Raw genomic sequence first — 19,388 nt, forward strand, 5'->3', positions numbered from 1 at the left:
AGGATCCATCCTCCTAGCAATCGGCAGCAAAGCCCTCCTAGTCCCTTTGTTTTACACTAGCTAGCTGTACTAGCTCTATATTCATAAAAGTCATGTCTGCATGTTTCCAACAGTAGATAATCTGTCTTGCAAAATACTTCCCAAAGAGCATTTAACTACAAATCATACAATTTTGTTGAAATACAGAACACTTATTTATATATTAAAATAAAGAGGGAGGGGATATGGGGATATATGTATACATATAGCTGATTCACTTTGTTATGCAGCAGAAACTAACACAACATTGTAAAGCAATTATACTCCAATAAGGATGTTAAATAAAATTTTTTTTTAATTTTAAAATAATTTTAAAATAATAAATAAATAAAATAGCATGAGCTCCACTTTTATTCCCTCTATAAAGAAAAAGTGACAGATGTCAAATCAACGTTTTGATTATTTACCTCCCCCAGCAGCAAAAATACCTGCTCAATCAAAAAAAGCAGCATTCTCCTAGCATCAACAAGGCAATTCCTTAAAAGATAACATTCCGTCTTTATCTTGCAAGAGGACACATGACCCACTGCCATGATGATGCTCAGATCTGGATTGTGTAAACTGTCAACACGTCATTAAATGTACAGCTCTCTTGTCTCAAAAAACTCATATAACTGTGCCTTGACTTCTAACAGGCAGAATTGTTCTCAGAGCTTTCTGAGATGCTCTTCCCAGGTTTTATAAAATCCTCAAATTTGGCTTGAATAAAATTTTCCATTTTCTTTCTTAAAAAATAAATAAATAAATAAATAAATAAAACTTATTAAGGGTACAGGAAGAAAAAATCAAAACTTTCTTCAATCACAAAAGAGATAAGCTTATTCTCTGAAAATAATCAATACTGATTTTTCTAAACGTAAAGGCTGTGGTCAAATTCCTAGCAATTTAAAGGTTCTAGTGGATGATTACAAGGCAATATGAACTCTGAGTTGTAAAAATATACATTCTGTACAAATAATCTTCAAGTTCTTCAGCTGAAGACAATTTAGCTAGTCCCTATCTTACTAGGATGACACTCTCATCAAAACTTCATACTGGACTAAAAAAATTAACCGAATCCTTATCACTTTAAGTCATATTATATATATCATATGAATATACACACTGAATATGCATCAGAAATAAACCACCCTCTTCAGTATTCAGAGCTGATCCTTCTAAACTATCTGTCATTGTGACAGCAAATTTTTACTGAGAATCTCTTGGGTGCTTTGTGCAAGGTATCTAACTCACAGTCTGACTAGGTAAATAACATTATTCAAATTTCACAAATGAGGAAATATATACTTAAACCATAAAATCAACTTAACATAGTCATCATAAGGAAAGAAAAGAGTAAAGATTTTTACTTTCTCTCAATTTTCAGTGGCTTAATCTTTTCCTCCGTACTAAAGACTACATAAAAGCAGTTCAGTCTTTGTAACTTTTTCTCTCGACAAGCTCACTAGAGAAGAACAAGCGGTAAGTTATTAGCAATGGTTGGATTTTCAAAGCTCACTTCTCTTTTGCACTGTAATCATTTTTTATGTTTTTTTTAGTGCTTCCAGAGTTAAAATAAAAAATACTAACTTTGTAGGTCATTAGCTGAGAATAAAACACTTGTGAAAATGTACAATGTTAGTCTATGCCACTCTGTCTCATATTCCCACTGATACCTCTTCTTTCAAGGCCTCGTCAGGTTGAGATCACTAAAATCAGTCATTTATGAACTCACAGGAGTTTGGGAAACCAGTCAACGGGAGGCTGATTAGAGGAGCAATTAAGGATGCGTACTGTGCGGTCACCCCAGCCTGGTTCCAGCCCCGAGTCTGCCGCTGCCAGTTGCGTGATTTGGGGCAAGTTACCCCATCGCTTTAGACCTCAATCCCTCACCTGCAAAAAGGAGTTACTGATAACTACCCTCAAACACCTGCTATGAAACACCTGTAAGGAAAGCATTTAGCACAACCTGGCCTAGGGTAGATGCCAAATCATTCATAGCTATTTCAATAATTCGGGATGATAATGCTTACTATTAATAAATGAAGCTAGTCCAAAAAGTACAAATAACCATAAAGGAGAAACATTTGTAAGTCAATAAGCATTTCCTTTTGGATTGATTGCAGAATGTCCTATTGATTTTTTAATAAACCAAGTTTTGAATAACCTTGAATACTCTGAATACTAAGAAAGTGAAGTTTTTTTAAAAAAATTTAAACAAAAGGAGAATTAAAGCAAAAAGACTTAGGGAGTACAGAATTCTTTTTTGAAACTAAATTCAGTTTTAAGAGGGGGGAAAATTCCCTTTTCTCAGAGGAAATCTTGAAAACTATGTAAAGGGGATCTGAGATGTCTAGAGTCTTTTAACACTATTCATGAATTCATATGACCAAGTCTTAAAACTACCTGACAATCAACAATAATAATACTGATAACAATAATGGCTGCTAACATTTATCCAGCACCGGCTGGGACTGTTGTAGGTCCTTTATATGTGTATCTCATGCAGCCTTCACAAGAACCCTCCGAGGTAAGCACAATTATTACCTCCCCCACTTCACAAATAAGGAAATTGAGGCACAGAGAGATTAAACTTGCTCCAGGTCACATGGGCATTAAATGACATCTGTAGCCTGCTATTTTGCTGGTGAAAAAGGAACCTGAGATATAAATTCAAGGGAGAATATTAAATAATCAGTTTGGTCTGGTCTTCACCTCAAAGAGTAGATACCATAAATTCCTGATGTGAGATGAGGCTGCCACTACAAACTGACTAATCTTGAAATTAATATCCAAGATGAAGCAACATATATACTCATGATAGCAAATCCGTTCATGGCTCTGGACCCTTTAATGCCTGAAAGGTGGTAAAAATCATTTCCAACCTAAATGCCATCAGCGCTGCTCTTCCAGCTCTCATCCAAGCTTCACTGGATGTTCTTCTCCACAGACTGTCTTCAACAGTAAAAAGTTCTCAAGTATTTCACACCACGCACAGCTAAATAAAGACATTTCTCTACTGCAGACGGAGCACTTCTTCAGGCTTAAAACTTTCTTTGCCCATCTTCAGCAAGGGGAGAAAGTGAAACATCGCCCTAAAAAGGCTCCAGAGTCTCACTAATCACACAAGTAGAACAGTCTCAACGCATTATAACTCTTCAAGTAGCAGGGAAAGAATAAAATAAAACAACCTTCAACAAAAGGCACCCCCAGGGAGAGAGCAGACTTTCTTCTAAGGAGAAGATAAAACAGCTGTCACCTGTGTGTTGGATATTTTAGCACTTGGCCGCTGGCGCGAGGGGACAAGAGGACCTGAAATGCTGGAATCTCATAGCAGAGACAGCAGTTACAACAACACGGGATAAACACAGGTGATGAGCACCGACGGGAGGCATCTCAAGTCAGAACTGAAGCCCAGGAAAGCAGGGAGCAGAGACATTCCCGTCTGAGGACTTTCTCTATCACTTCTCAGCCCGCTTTACGTTCCTCTCCAATAACTGAGACCCCACTAAAACCGTTAGGAACAGTCTGCTGAAGGAAGAGAAAACATCTTCAAGGACCACCAAAGAGTCATCTAAGCAGTTCTACAAAGAGTGCACCCAGATTCAGACTGAGTGGCTACACTGACTGGCTCATAGAGGTCGTCTCTGCAGTCTTTGCTGGTGACGGGGATGGTATAATTCAGGGGAAAAAGACATTGAAGGCATTTCCCCATCCAATACACATCAACGGCCGTGGGCCTTCTCTTTGGGGGGAAAAAAATCTGTAAAAATCTCATGGTTCAAAAAACACCTAGTAGTTTTGTGTATAGCCTTGATCTCTGCATTCTTTGTTATTATCTTCGTGACCTATGCGGTATGACAACTACATCCTGAACATTTAAGGCAAATTCATTTATTAAGGGTCAAAAGGGTCAAGTTCATTCAACAAGCATTTGTGGTTCTGCTCCTCCAAAGATGCATTTTTACTCTTCATAGGTGCTAACAAACATGAGCAAATCAAACTTCACGCATTAAGAGAACTTCATCAACCAGAAAAATAAGAAACAGCTCCGAGGGCCCTGAATTAGCTGTTAAAATTGACATCTGGGACTAACTTCACCAAACACACAGAAATTATGACAAGGATCCAGACAGAGAACTTCAAAGACAGCCTACCATGAAATTTTATGCAACTGGTCCAGAAATCAACCCATCGTTGTAATCCATTAATATCATTTGATAAGACTCAATAAGATCAATACATATTCAATAGAATCCGAAGACAACGTCTCACGTGCAGGATTTCTGACTCAACAGATTTTATATTTTATTTAAACATCACTCAACCTTCCCTCAGAGGGAACAGTAACAGGTAACTCCTGCTTGCTTAAGGCCTGTAACTGAGTCTAGGATGGAGGCAAGAGCAGAGCTTACCTGGTCGATGTCTGTTGGCTGCTTCAGCAGGAAGTGAGCTACCCTGGAACCTTCGAGCTCCAGTTTTACCACCAGTTCCACCAGGATAGTGATAGATGACAGAAGCTGAACATAACCCTTCAAGGGCAGCTGGGCATTAAAATAAAAGTTCAATTAATAAAGTTAGTGGCCCATCCTTAGCAAAAATTGCAGTGACTAAGAATGATTTGAACGGCTTGATGATGTGGAAATGCCAATTTTTCCACAAAACAGAGATCAAACCTACAGATCACTGGTTTTGTTATAAACAGGAACACGGCCCCTACTGTGTTTTGCAGGCCCGTGTCAAAGGTGGCAGCGCAGAAAACTCTGGCGATGCTCAACGCTTCCCTGAGGGGCTGAGCACATGTGAGACAGGCTGTTCATTCATTCATTTAACCAACAGTTTAGTTCACACCGTGTGGCAGGCTCTGTGCCAGATGCTGACATTGCAGACAGGTGTAGAAGTGCCCTGGATCGAAAATATTTTTAAAATCATACCACCGGAAGAAGGACCAGAATACCTATCCCCATCATTCACCCTGAATGCATCTATCCCATTTCGAACAAACACCTAGCAGGCCTGTCTCCTTCTCAAAGGCAGCCACACTGAGTTGCGGCAACTTTTCATGCTTCTATCACTGGCAGTTAAACCCTAAGAACCTTGGGCTATGCTACTCGCCTCACAAGTTGTGCTGCAGTGTTCATCTTTACCCAGTAGCTCAGTGGTTCTCAAGCTTTTTGGTCTTAGAACTCCTTCATGCTGAAAAATCAGAGGACCACAATAAAGAGCACTTTTTTTGTGCAGGTTACATCTACAGATATTTACCATATTCGAAAATAGAACTAGAAGAGGATTTAAATATTTATGTGCTCCTTCCTTTTAAAACAATAAAGAGCCCATAACATGTTAACATTTATTTTTTTGTTTTTTGGGGTTTTTTTTTTGTGGTACGCGGGCCTCTCACTGTTGTGGCCTCTCCCGTTGCGGAGCACAGGCTCCGGACGCGCAGGCTCAGTGGCCATGGCTCACGGGCCTAGCCGCTCCGAGGCACGTGGGATCTTCCTGGACCGGGGCACAAACCCATGTCCCCTGCATCGGCAGGCGGACTCTCAACCATTGCGCCACCAGGGAAGCCCTATCTTTTTTTTAAATATCTTTATTGGAGTATAATTACTTCACAATGTTGCGTTAGTTTCTGCTAACAAAGTGAATCAGCTATATGCATACGTATATCCCCATCTCCCCTCCCTCTTGCGTCTCCCTCCCACCCTCCCTATCCCACCCTTCTATGTGGTCGCAAAGCACCGAGCTGATCTCCCTGTGCTATGTGGCTGCTTCCCACTAGCTATCTGTTTTACATTTGGTAGTGTGTGTATGTCCGTGCCACTCTCTCACTTCGTCCCAGCTTACCCTTCCCCCTCTACGTGTCCTCAAGTCTACTCTCTACGTCTACGTCTTTATGCTGTCCTGTCCCTAGGTTCATAAGAACCATTTTTTTTTAAGATTCCATATATATGTGTTAACATATGGTATTTCTTTTTCTCTTTCTGACTTACTTCACTGTCTGTGACAGACTCTAGGTTCCTCCACCTAACTACAAATAACTCAGTTTCATTTCTTTTTATGGTTGAGTAATATTCCATTGTATATACGTGCCACACCTTCTTTATCCATTCATCTGTCAATGGACAGTTAGGTTGCTTCCATGTCCTGGTTATTGTAAACAGTGCTGTAATGAACACTGTGGTACGTGACTCTTTTTTGAATTATGGTTTTCTCAGGGTATATGCCCAGTAGTGGGATTGCTGGGTCACATGGTAGTTCTATTTTTAGTTTTTTTAAGGAACCTCCATACTGTTCTCCATAGTGGCTGTAACAATTTACATTCCCACCAACAGTGCAAGATGGTTTTCTCCACACCCTCTCCAGCATTTATTGTTTGTAGATTTTTAATGATGGCAATTATGACCGGTGTGAGGTGACACCTCATTGTAGTTTTGATTCCCATTTCTCTAATGATTAGTGATGCCGAGCATCTTTTCACATGTTTCCTGGCAATCTGTATATCTTCTTTGGAGAAATGTCTATTTAGGTCTTCTGCCCATTTTTGGATGGGGTAGTTTGTTTTTTTGATATTGAGCTGCATGAGTTGCTTGTATATTTTGGAGATTAATCCTTTATCAGTTGCTTCGTTTGCTAATATTTTCTCCCATTCTGAGGACTGTCTTTTCATCTTTATGGTTTCCTTTGCTGTACAAAGCTTTTAAGTTTCATTAGGTCCCATCTGTTTACTTTTGTTTTCATTTCCATTTCTCTAGGAGGTGGGTCAAAAAGGATCTTGCTGTGATTTTTGTCATAAAGTGTTCTGCCTATGTTTTCCTCTAAGAATTTCATAGTATCTGGCCTTACATTTAGGTCTTTAACCCATTTTGAGTTTATTTTTGTGTATGGTGTTAGGGAGTGTTCTAATTTCATTCTTTTACATGTAGCTGTCCAGTTTTCCCAGCACCACTTATTGAAGAGGCTGTCTTTTCTCCACTGTATATTCTTGTCTCCTTTATCAAAGATAAGGTGACCATATGTGCGTTGGTTTATCTCTGGGCTTTCTATCCTGTTCCATTGATCTATATTTCTGTTTTTGTGCCAGTACCATACTATCTTGATTAATGTAGCTTTGTAGTATAGTCTGAGGTCTGGGAGCCTGATTCCTCCAGCTCCGTTTTCCTTTCTCAAGATTGCTTTGACTATTCAGGGTCTTTTGTGTTTCCATACAAATTGTGCAATTTTTTGTTCTAGCTCTGTGAAAAATGCCATTGGTAGTTTGATAGGGATTGCAGTGAATCTGCAGATTGCTTTGGAATGTACAGTCATTTTCACAATGTTGATTCTTCCAATCCAAGAACATGGTATATCTCTCCATCTGTTTGTATCATCTTTAATTTCTTTCATCAGTGTCTTATAGTTTTCTGAATGCAGGTCTTTTGTCTCCTTAGGTAGGTTTATTCCTAGGTCTTTTATTCTTCTTGTTGCAATGGTAAATGGGAGTGTTTCCTTAACTTCTCTTTCAGATTATTCATCATTAGTGTATAGGAATGCAAGCGATTTCTGTGCATTAATTTTGTATCCTGGTACTCTACCAAATTCATTCATTAGCTCTAGTAGTTTTCTGGTAGCATCTTTAGGATTCTCTATGTATAGTATCATGTCATCTGCAAACAGTGACAGTTTTACTTCTTCTTTTCCGATTTGGATTCCTTTTATTTCTTTTTCTTCTCTAATTGCTATGGCTAAAACTTCCAAAACTATGTTGAATAACAGTGGTGAGAGTGAGTAACCTTGCCTTGTTCCTGATTTTAGAGGAAATGGTTTCAGTTTTTCACCACTGACAACAATGTTGGCTGTGGGTTTGTCATATATGGCCTCTATTATGTTGAGGTAGGTTCCCTCTATGCCTACTTTCTGGAGAGTTTTTATAATAAATCAGTGCTGAATTTTGTCAAAAGCTTTTTCTGCATCTACTGAGATGATCATATGGTTTTTATCCTTCAATATGTTAATATGGTGTATCACACTGATTGATTTGCATGTATTGAAGAATCCTTGCATTCCTGGGATAAACCCCACTTGATCATGGTAAATGATCCTTTTAATGTGCTGTTGGATTATGTTTGCTGGTATTTTGTTGAGGAGTTTTGAATCTATGTTCATCAGAGATATTGGCCTGTAGTTTTCTCTTTTTTGTGACATCTTTGTCTGGTTTTGTTACCAGGGTGATGGTGGCCTCATAGAATGAGTTTGGACATGTTCCTCCCTCAGCTACATTTTGTAAGAGTTTGAGAAGGATAGGTGTTAGCTCTTCCCTAAATGTTTGATAGAATTAGCCTGTGAAGACATCTGGTCCCAGGCTTTTGTTTGTTGGAATATTTTTAATTTGTGATTCGTCTGTTTATATTTTCTATTTCTTCTTGGTTCAGTGTCGGAAGGTTGTGCTTTCCTAAGAATTTGTCCATTTCTTCCAGGTTGTCCTTTGTATTGGCATATAGTTGTTTGTAGTAATCTCTCATGATCCTTTGTATTTCTGCAGTGTCAGTTGTTACTTCTCCTTTTTCATTTCTATTTCTGTTGATTTGAGTCTTCTCCCTTTTCTCCTTGATGAGTCTGGCTAATGGTTTATCAATTTTGTTTATCTTCTCTAAGAACCAGCTTTTAGTTTTATTGATCTGTGCTATTGTTTCCTTCATTTCTTTTTCATTTATTTCTAATCTGATCATTATGATTTCTTTCCTTCTGCTAACTTTGAAGGTTTTTTGTTCTTCTTTCTCTAATTCTATAGGTGTAAGGTTAGTTTGTTTCAGATTTTTCTTGTTTCCTGAGGTAGGACTGTATTGCTATAAACTTCCCTCTTAGAACTGCTTTTGCTGCATCCCACAGGTTTTGGGTCACTGTGTCTCCATTGTCATTTGTTTTTAGGTACTTTCTGATTTCCTCTTTGATTTCTTCAGTGATCTCTTGGTTATTTAGTAGCATATTATTTAGCCTCCATGTGTTTGTATTTTTTACAGTTTTTTTCCTGTAATTGATATCTAGTCTCATAGCATTGTGGTTGGAATAGATACTTGATAGGATTTCAATTTTCTTAAGTTTACCAAGGCTTGATTTATGACCCAAGATATGGTCTATCCTGGAGAATGTTCCATGAGCACTTGAGAAGAAAGTGTATTTTGTTGTTTTTGGATGGAATGTCCTATAAATATCTATTAAGTCCATCTTGTTTAATGTGTCATTTAAAGCTTGTGTTTCCTTATTTATTTCCATTTGGATGATCTGTCCATTGGTGAAAGTGGGGTGTTAAAGTCCCCTATGATTGTGTTACTGTTGATTTCCCCTTTTATGGCTGTTAGCATTTGCCTTATGTACTGAGGTGCTCCTATGTTGGGTGAATAAATATTTACAAATGTTATATCTTCATCTTGGATTGATCATTATGTAGCATCCTTCTTTGTCTCCTGTAATAGTCTTTCTTTTAAGGTCTATTTTGTCTGATATGAGAATTGCTACTCCAGCTTTCTTTTGATTTCCATTTGCACGGAATATCTTTTTCCATCCCCTCACTTTCAGTCTGTATGTGTCCCTAGGTCTGAAGTGGGTCTCTTGTAGACAGCATATATATGGGTCTTGTTTTTGCCTCCATTCAGCCAGTGTATGTCTTTTGGTTGGAGCATTTAATCCAGTTACATTTAAGGTAATTATTTATATGTATGTTCCTATTACCATTTTCTTAATTGTTTGGGGTTTGTTTTTGTAGGTCTTTTCCTCCTCTTGTGTTTCCTGCCTAGAGAAGTACCTTTAGCATTTGTTGTAAAGATGGTTTGGTGGTGCTGAATTTTCTTAGCCTTTGCTTATCTGTAAAGGTTTTAATTTCTCTGTCGTATATGAATGAGATCCTTGCTGGGTAGAGTAATCTTGGTTGTAGGTTTTTCCCTTTCATCACTTTAAATATGTCCTGCCACTCCCGTTTGGCTTGCAGAGTTTCTGCTGAAAGATCAGCTGTTAATGTTATGGGGATTCCCTTGTATGTTATTTGTTGCCTTTCCCTTGCTGCTTTTAATATTTTTTCTTTGTATTTAATTTTTGATAGTTTGATTAATATGTGTCTTGGCATGTTTCTCTTTGGGTTTATCCTGTATGGTACTCTCTGTGCTTCCTGGACTTGAATCACTATTTGCTTTCCCATGTTAGGGAAGTTTTCAACTATAATCTCTTCAAATATTTTCTCAGACCCTTTCTTTTTCTTTTCTTCTTCTGGGACCCCTATAATTCGAATGTTGGTGCATTTAATATTGTCCCAGAGGTCTCTGAGACTGTCCTCAATTCTTTTCATTCTTTTTTCTTTTTTCTGCTCCCTGGCAGTTATTTCCACCATCTTATCTTCCAGCTCACTTATCCATTCTCCTGCCTCAGTTATTCTGCTATTGATTCCTTGTAGAGCATTTTTAATTTCAGTAACTGTGTTGTTCATCACTGTTTGTTTGCTCTTTAGTTCTTCTAGATCCTTGTTATTTGTTTCTTGTATTTTCTCCATTCTGCTCCAAGATTTTGGATCATCTTTACTATCGTTACTCTGAATTCTTTTTCAGGTAGCTTGCCTATTTCATCTTCATTTATTTGGTCTTGTAGGTTTTTACCTTGCTCCTTGGTCTGTATCATATTTTTCTGTCGTTTCTTTTCTTTTTTTTTTTGGATGGGTGGTGCTGTATTCCTGTCTTACTGCTTGTTTGGCCTGAGACATCCAGCACTGGAGTTTGCAGGCAGTTGGACAGGGCCGGGTCCTGGTGCTAAGATGAGGACCTCCAGGAGGCCTCACTCCAATTGATATTTCCTGGGGTCTGAGGTTCTCTGTTAGTCCAGTGGTTTGGACTCGGAGCTCCCACCACATGTGCTCGGGCCCAACCTCCAGCCTGGGAACCAAGATCCTGCAATTTTCGTGGCGCAGTTAAAAAAAAAAAAAAAAACAGAAAGAAAGAAAAAAAGGAGCAGTACAATATCAAAGAATAAAAAACAAAATAAAATTAGAAAGATAAAAAACATATTAGGAAAAATAAAACTATAATTGAAATAACTGCAACAAGGTAAAATGAAACCACAACAGAAAAAAGAAGAAAAAAAGGTGGGGGGGGGGGGAACAAGCCAAAAGGAGAGAAAAATAACAAAGTATAAAGAATAAAAATAAAATTAGAAAAACAAAAGATTTGGAAAAATAAAAATATAAAAGAATCAACAACAGTGAATCAACAAGGTAAAACAGAACCCCAATCTAAAAGAGGGAAAAAAAATAACTCTTAGCTCTCGGGGTGGTGTTTAGGTGGGGGTGGAACTTAGCCAGGGCGGGGTTTAGGGTGGGGCGGGACCTAGGCGGGTGGGGGGTTGACGTTCAAGCATGGGGCAGGGCCTCTGCTTAGGACCTGCCAGAAGGGGAGCGGTAGCACGTGGAAAGGAGGGTCTCTGGAGCGTGGGGTTCCAGGAGTTTGGAGGTGGGGCCCTGAGTGAGGGTGTGTGGGTGGGGATTAGGCCCAGCATGTTGGAGGGGGTCTCAGAGGGGGTCTCCGAGTATAGAGGTGGGGCCCTGGGTGGGGGTGTAGGGGTGGGGCTTGGGCTCTGCGCCGCAGGAGGGAGGCTCTGAGGGCAGAGGATTAGGCCTGGGAGCCCAACAGGTGGACAGGGAAAGCACTGGTTGTGTTCCTTTCCGTTCCTTCGTGCCCCTTCCCCACTGTCTCCCCCAGGGTCTCCCCCATCCCCACTGGACCCCTAACCGTGGGTGGGTCCCGCTGGGTGTAGGAACTCCTCCCCTTCCCCAGCCGCCCCTCAGCAGTGCCGTCCCGGAGGTCCGGCCTTTACTTTTGCTCCCCCTTCCCTCCCTCCCACTCCCTCAGGACCCATGTGGCTGGAGGGGGCCTTGGTGCTCAGAGGATCAGGCCCGGGATCTCAGCAGGTTCCCAGGGGCCCAAGTGGGCAGGGGAAACCTGGCTCCCTTTTGATCCTCTGCCCTCCCAATGGTTCCCCAATTTCCCCCTTCGGGCGCGGGGTCCCTTCCCCTCCCCGAGCTACCCCTCAGGGGCTCCAGTCCCGTCCCACCTCCACTTCTCCTCCTCCTTCACTCCCCCCACGCCCCACATCCTAGCCGGTTGCTGGAGGTTCCGCCCATCCCCTTAGGTGTCCGTGGTCCCCCACCGGCACCTGGTAGGTGCCCAAGCTGTGAGGAGACGCATCCTCCTAGTACGCCATCTTGACCATGTTAAATTTTTAAAGGGGTGTTTTTTTGTTTTTGTTTTTTTTGGCTGTGTTGGGTTTTCATTGCTGTGTGCAGGCTTTTCTCTAGTTGTGGCAAGTGGGGGCTACTCTTCATTGTGGTACACAAGCTTCTCATTGCTGTGGCTTCTCTTGTTGCAGAGCACAAGCTCTAGGCACAAGGGCTTCAGTAGTTGTGGCACGTGGGCTCAGTAGTGTGGCTCGCGGGCCCTAGAGTGCAGGTTCAGTAGTTGTGGTGCACGGGCTTAGTTGCTCCGTGGCATGTGGGATCTTCCCAGACCAAGGCTCGAACCTGTGTCCCCTGCATTGGCAGGTGTATTCTCAATCACTGCGTCACCTGGGCAGTCCCGACCATGTTAAATTTTTATGAACAACTACGTTTCAAAACAAAAACAATATGCTGGAGGAGGGGCACTGTTTGCATTTTTACAATTTTACATGAAATTTCTTTCATGTCTGGCCCGAGACAAGTGTGCCAGATACTCGAGAATCTTGTGAGACAAGATTCTCACACCTGCTTCTGCCCTCAATCTGCTGTTATGTCACACGTCCTGGAGCCCCCCGGAAACCCCACTGTGAGTTTCTGAGGGACCAAGAGTGAAATAAGCTGGCAGCACCCGGCACCACCCACTCCACCCAGCCTTCACAGGAACCTGACCTGCCCATTATCACTGGGTGGGTCAGGTGCCCGGTGGCATTCTTCCCGGATAAGCAGCCAACCTTCGGCTCGACTCCGCCAGTCCACAGCAAGTCAGTACAGACCTCTCCTTCAAGAAAACAAAGTAAAACTCCTACTCACCTTTCCCCTCCTACTGAATCCTTTATCTGTTTCTTGTTTCTTTTCCATCTATTCCTTCTCTTTCTCACTTTTATCTCCCTATCCTCTTTAAGAAGCCAAATTATGAAATTTAAGTCCATTTTAAGAATTTATCTTTTGTGTGTCCTATAGGATGCTGTTGATCTTCCACTGAAGAACCTGGTTACTTCTTTCTGACTTGTATTTACCACAGTGGCTGACGGGCCCTCTGACTGAGCTGTCAGCCTCTTCCAGGAAAGGACCCTGTTTCAGCCCTCACTTGTGCCACATTTATTTAACAAGCACTCACAGAACATCTACAATATACTAGATGATGGACACACACAGACCACGCCTCCCACTCTCACCTCCAGGACATAGCCCCTGAAGGAGAAAAACACGCAAACAGGCAGTCCCAGCACAGAGGATAAACTCCATGCAGACAGGATTCTGTACAAGACCCGCGGGCACCCACTGCGTGGAGGGGTCAGAAGAGGCTGTCCTTGGAAGCAGGTTTTCTTTTTTTTACATTTTTTAAATTGAGATATAATTCACATACCGCAAAACTCACCCACTTAAAAGTGTACAATTCGGGAGCTTTTGTATATTGACAGCTGTGCAACCCTTACCACTATCTAATTCCAGAACCTTTTCATCACCCCAAAGAAACCCCATGCCCACCAGCAGTCCCTCCCCATTCTCCCCTCTGCCCTGCCCCAGGCAACCAGTAATCTGCTCTTTGCCTCTAGATTTGCCTATTCTGGACAGTTCAGATAATCAGAATCATATAATATGTGGCTTTTTGTGTCTGACTCCTTTTACTTGACATGATGTAATCAGGGTTCGTCCATGTTGTAGTGGTATCAGTATCTCATCTGTTTTTATGTCTGAATAATGTTCCACTATATGGAGAAACATTTTGTTCATCCATTCATCACCTGACCTATGGAAGAGGTTTTGAAGAATGAGTGTAAGAGGTGACTGACATGGGGAATGGCATTCTAAGCAGAGGGCAAGATGTGCTTTTAAAAAAAAGGGCTTCCCTGGTGGCGCAGTGGTTGAGAGTCCGCCTGCCGATGCAGGGGACACGGGTTCGTGCCCCAGTCTGGGAAGATCCCACATGCTGCAGAGCAGCTGGGCCCGTGGGCCATGGCCACTGAGCCTGCGCGTCCGGAGCCTGTGCTCCGCAACGGGAGAGGCCACGACAGTGAGAGGCCCGCGTAGTGCAAAAAAAACAAAAAAAAACAAAAAAAAAAACAAGGAAATTCAGTGTGTTTTTGAGGAAAGTGCATGCTTGCTTCAGCAGGGCTGCAGTGCAGGGCTGGGTGGGGAAGTAGCAGGAGATAAGGTGAGACAGTTACCCCGGAAGACTCCCCACTGCAACCAGCTCAGCTGACGGCTTCCCCTCCCTCTCCATATGTTTTTAGAGCCATTGTTTCTAGGTTTTCTCGTATTTCAAGTAGCAGTTGCTGTAATTACATATGTGATCATCTTCATCAGATAACCTTACCTCCAAGCCACAGAAAGTCATTCACTGAGCGAAGCAGCTCCACGGACATATGGTAATGGACCAGGGAGTCCTGCAGCATCCCAGCCTGCAGGCACAAATCCCCCACATGCTTCCGCATGCGCCCTTGGCACCGCTTCTTATAATGTCTACAAAGTAAAATGCACAGAAATGTATCATTGCTAATGCCCGACTTCTGCCCCAAAAGCACACTGGCTAAGCACTTTTCAATTCCCTCACTACAAAAAAATGCTAAGAAGGCAACCTTAGGCTCCACAATTGAAAGCCAGCCACCATCATTGCCAGTTTATGAGCAAAGTTATTTTTTAAACCTAATAGGATACATGTATTTCACGTGGATAATATTAGAGCAGGCTTTCTCTTTTCAAATTTTCCGATCACAACATTAGCACAAGAAAGTTTATGTTTCAGCTTTTTAAAAAAATCAATTATCTTCCACCTTCTTAACCTCAAACCTATTATTATTTTATAAAGAGAGCTATGCTGCACATTATAAGCCAACTGTTTGGCTTTTGCAAACAAGACCTTTATCGTCACTATTTCAGAGCAAGCTTTAATGATACTTTGAGAGGTGGGGCCTGGGATCCTCGCTAACAGCTCTTTAAATATTGGCAAGGATGTGCTATTAAATAATGCAAAAGCTTCTAACTCTGTATCAACTCAGAAACCAAAGAAACTATACCAAAATCTTGCTTTATCATTTTTAAATATTCCTATTCTTTTGAATATTAAATTTCTTAAAAGATTTTTCAAGAAAAACAGCAGCTGTATTAAATTTCCTCTCACCAAGAAAGCAATCTTATCAAGAAAAAAAACCCCTATGTTAATCCAAAAGATGTGAAGTTTCTAGCTAAATGAAAGTACAGATCTCAGTACAAACTTAAATCCCATCAGATCTAACTCTGGAATGTAGCTTTTCTGTTCCAAATGTTCGCTGAACTAAGATCATCACATAACACAGAGAAGGAGAGAAGAGGAAAGTCGGCTTGTCCTCCATCTGTTTTCTTCCCAGCCACAAGGCGCTGCTAGGATGGCCCCCGCCAACAAGCCCTCCCCGTAAGAAAATACTGCATCTAAACTGCCCCGCCATCCCCAAGCACACCCTGCCATCATCCCTCCCCCACTGGTCACCTCAACAGCCCTCTAATGGTCTTCTAATGACCCTCCCACTCTGTACCACCCTCCCCTTCATCCCTGCTATACACACACACACACACACACACACACACTCTCTCTCTCTCTCTCTCTCTCTCTCTCTCTCTCTCTCTCTCACACACACAGCCAGAGTGGCCTTCCCAAAGCACAAATCTGATTAGGTCACTCCCTCACTTCAAAGCCTTCAAAGTTTCCCCAGTACAGCTCTAGCCCCACCCCGCCCCGCCACTGCCTCCTGCATTCCCCAGCCTTACCACAGTACCGAGGTCCCCAGTGACTGCAGGGGCCACCTGACCCTTCGGTCTAGCTACTTCCCACTCACCTTAGGGCTCATTTCAACTCAGTTTCTCAAGGAAGCCTTCCCTGCCTCCAACCTCTGCACCTGTGGGCCTCTCCCTCCCAGAGGTGGGCAGTGCTTGGCCTGCTTCCTTGCTGTGTCCTCCTGTTCTAACCAGAAAAGAACTCAGCATCCAAATGCACATTTTCCTCCTCCATTACCATGACTGTGGACTTTTAATACGTGGCTCGGTTTACAAATACCACCATGATGTTGACTCAATAGATCCTGAATCGACTTTTTTTCAGTAGACCCTACTCCTATCCTGTTAGATTAAAATTTGCTTTAAAGCATCCCGTCTTAACTCTCCAAAAAAAGTAAATCATTACATCTTTGTATGAGCTGACAAAGGTGCACATCTACTGTAGCAAAATACAGCCCAGAACATTTTCAAAAATAAAAAGTGCAATCATTGTGATCAGAAACAGTTGGTTTTGAAAATACAGGATTTTTACAAAAAGGAGTCAGCTAAATATGCTCATAGTTTTTCATATTAAGGTCATACGAAAACAATATAAAAAATATAACAATAAACAACAAAACAATATAAAATATTCTAAATTATATAAAAATAGAAGGAACCCTAATACTTTGGAGAAAATCTCCAAAATACCATACAAACAAAATTCTATCACAGATTTATATAAATTAAAGTATTTAACTCTCAAAGTACTATATGCCCCAAGACTGGGTCATCTCCAGATTATGAGCAATTCTGTTCCAATCCTTTGAAAACACAGTAAGAAACAGATAAAGGAATTAAGACAATTCGATTTGTAGTCAGCTAAACTACAAAATACTTTAAACTAAAATATTTTAAGCCAATTTTGGAATTTAGAATATAAGCTTTCTCATCAAAATTCTTTTTCCAAAAAGACATGGATCCTTCTTTCACGAATCATTTGAAAATGGTAATGTCACGTTTTTTAAGTCTCTCTAAAAGTTCAGAGTTCTTATATATACATTATTAGAATAGACACATTGTGTGACCATTGAATATGCTTATGGATAAGGAAAAAAAACATACAAGCAAACAGTATGACGAAGAAAAATAAAACATGAAGCCACAGTGGCAAATAAATGTAACATTAACACAAAATGCAAATATTCAAAATATGCCATAATTTGTTGTAAATTTCAAAACTAATGGTGAATTTCAAAGCCATGAGCAATAGAACTTAGCCAAAAATGTGAATATGCTCTAAATACTTCAAAGGGTTATTTCATTACTCTTACAAGTTATAAACACTGGGTTAAAGGAACTGGAAATAAGGATTGATAGAAAAATGAAAAACCCGATAACCCCTAAGTCATAATGGCCTCAAATCAACCATAACTAAATCACAGGCAAAGACCTGCCAGCCTCCCCAGATAAAGGGAAAGGCATCCTTTCTAGAAGCTGTGCAAAAATACCTAACACACAGCCTCAAGCACTGTCACAGAAGGCGTTCACACTGCACTTTACACTGAGGACAATTCAACTACAGATATACGCTGTATTATTCTCATGACTTCTGATCAGATAAAAGAAGAAAATGTTTCATATGTGTGCAATTTGGGTACTATTTATGTGGCTTGTGGAAAAAAAGGGCTTGGTATATTCTAATCCAAAAACTAATTTACATGCAAAGAATGTATATATTCAAATCCAAAGGAAAACCAGAGCTGCTCAACAATAGTTTGCAATTAAAATCCAAAGGAACTTTGATAAAGGTAATCTTATTTTTTCTTTTTGGTGTTATATAGCTTTAAAGATATTTGCATAATTAAGTGATAGCTACAGCCCATGATTTCGCACTAGCATATTATGGACTGAGGAAACCTAGATTATGTGCATTGCGCATAAACACACTGACAGGCGCCCCTTTGGTGGAGCTGAAGTTCCAAAGTAGACAACTTTATGTTGTAAGACAGCTCTGAATAGGAAATAAGAAATGCAATGTTCTGTACTCAATTTCAGATAGTATATGGGCCATTAACTGATTCTACATCTGGTCTTATGAAATCTTCCAATAAATCATCAATGTCGATTTCCTCCATCTGAACTGTTTTATGCTAACGCTGGATATTTAACCTTCACTCCATAGAGAAAGCCCAGGCCTACCCTGCAGCACAGTTACATTCTGCTGAGGAAAGCAGATCAAGGGAGGGCTGGACAGTTTCCATTTCAAGTTCGGAAGTTTCTAAGTCTGATTTTGCACCTGTGTGTCATTTGCAAGCATGTCATCATTGGAGTGAAATGAAGACCTTCAACCCTGGGATGTAAAGCACGCTGATGCTTCCTAACCATCAGACAAGTCTGAGCTTCATGAAATAGACCTGCAGCACTTAAGTCAGAGACTTTTTCTGAAAGGCTACAAAACTGATCCACTTTACCATTCCAGATGTAACAGGGAGGTAACAGAATTAGTAGTGAGAACACATCCTTGAAAGCCTGACAAGGCCGTGCTTGAATGCTGCTACAGCGTTTACTAGCCCTGTGACGCTGGGCTAAGGAACTAAACTCTCTGAGAAGGCTCCCCACTCTGGAAAAGGGGGCTGCTACCCCCCACCTCAGATGGCATCGATGTGGCATGAGTTAAATATGTAGGTGGGGAGGCTGACTGGTGCCTGATACAGAGCCTTGCTAGTTTCCCTGCCCCACCCTTCTCCCCTTATAAACTTGCATATTCCCCCTAATAAGTATCAAGCCCCTGGGATAGACTGTCCTATTCTTTGTATCCACCCGTGTAGTGCCTTACCCTTAGAAGGATCAAAAAAGAACTGCTTCCTGCATAGTAACTATCAATGTTCTTAAGAGATCTGGATTTTTTAAAGTCTATTTTGAGGGGAAAGACTATTCCAGAACTATCCAACAACCCTTCCACACATCAGCCCCTCCTCCCAACGCCCATCCCCTCCGTCCTCAGATCCCGTCTGATCTGCCTTGTGTCCGTGGGGAAGATAGTCCACTGGACCGGCAGGGCTCCACACCACCCCAGGCCTTCCTCCCTCCCTCCCAGAAGACCCCACCTTCTCCCGACTGCCACGCCACTTCAACTCCAGCTTCTGAGTCTAGGGAGCCATGGGAAAGGCCCTGCATCCAGGGCACAGCCCAGCCATCACAGGATCCCACCCTATGTTTTCCAACCCAGATGACCTCAACTTCTTGCACTTGCTACACTTACTGCTGTTTTGTCCCCCCAACCCCAGAATGTGATGGAGTCTTGCAGAAAGTCTGGCCTATCTCGATGAAAGATGAAGGGTCCACATTTGGACCAGAGCATTAAAGGAGAAACAAGGCCTCCTGGCCAGCCTGGTGGTGTGGCAAA

At 41.4% G+C, this 19,388-nt stretch overlaps 1 protein-coding gene across 3 annotated transcripts in view; it reads right to left on the bottom strand.

Annotated features, from left to right (window-relative positions):
- TRAPPC9 (trafficking protein particle complex subunit 9) overlaps positions 1 to 19,388 on the bottom strand; it is a 503,630-nt gene that overhangs the window by 471,635 nt on the left and 12,607 nt on the right. For all 3 annotated transcript variants that reach the window (XM_081258084.1, XM_081258086.1, XM_081258085.1), the window contains exons 3-4: positions 14,568 to 14,713; positions 4,434 to 4,562 (exon numbers count right to left, since the gene is read on the bottom strand). In XM_081258084.1, coding sequence (XP_081114210.1) covers positions 4,434 to 4,562; positions 14,568 to 14,713 — 275 coding nt within the window. The remainder of the gene's footprint in view (positions 1 to 4,433; positions 4,563 to 14,567; positions 14,714 to 19,388) is intronic.

This window comes from Mesoplodon bidens, assembly GCF_964165515.1.
Source record: "Mesoplodon bidens genome assembly, chromosome: 16".
Taxonomy (NCBI): domain Eukaryota; kingdom Metazoa; phylum Chordata; class Mammalia; order Artiodactyla; family Ziphiidae; genus Mesoplodon; species Mesoplodon bidens.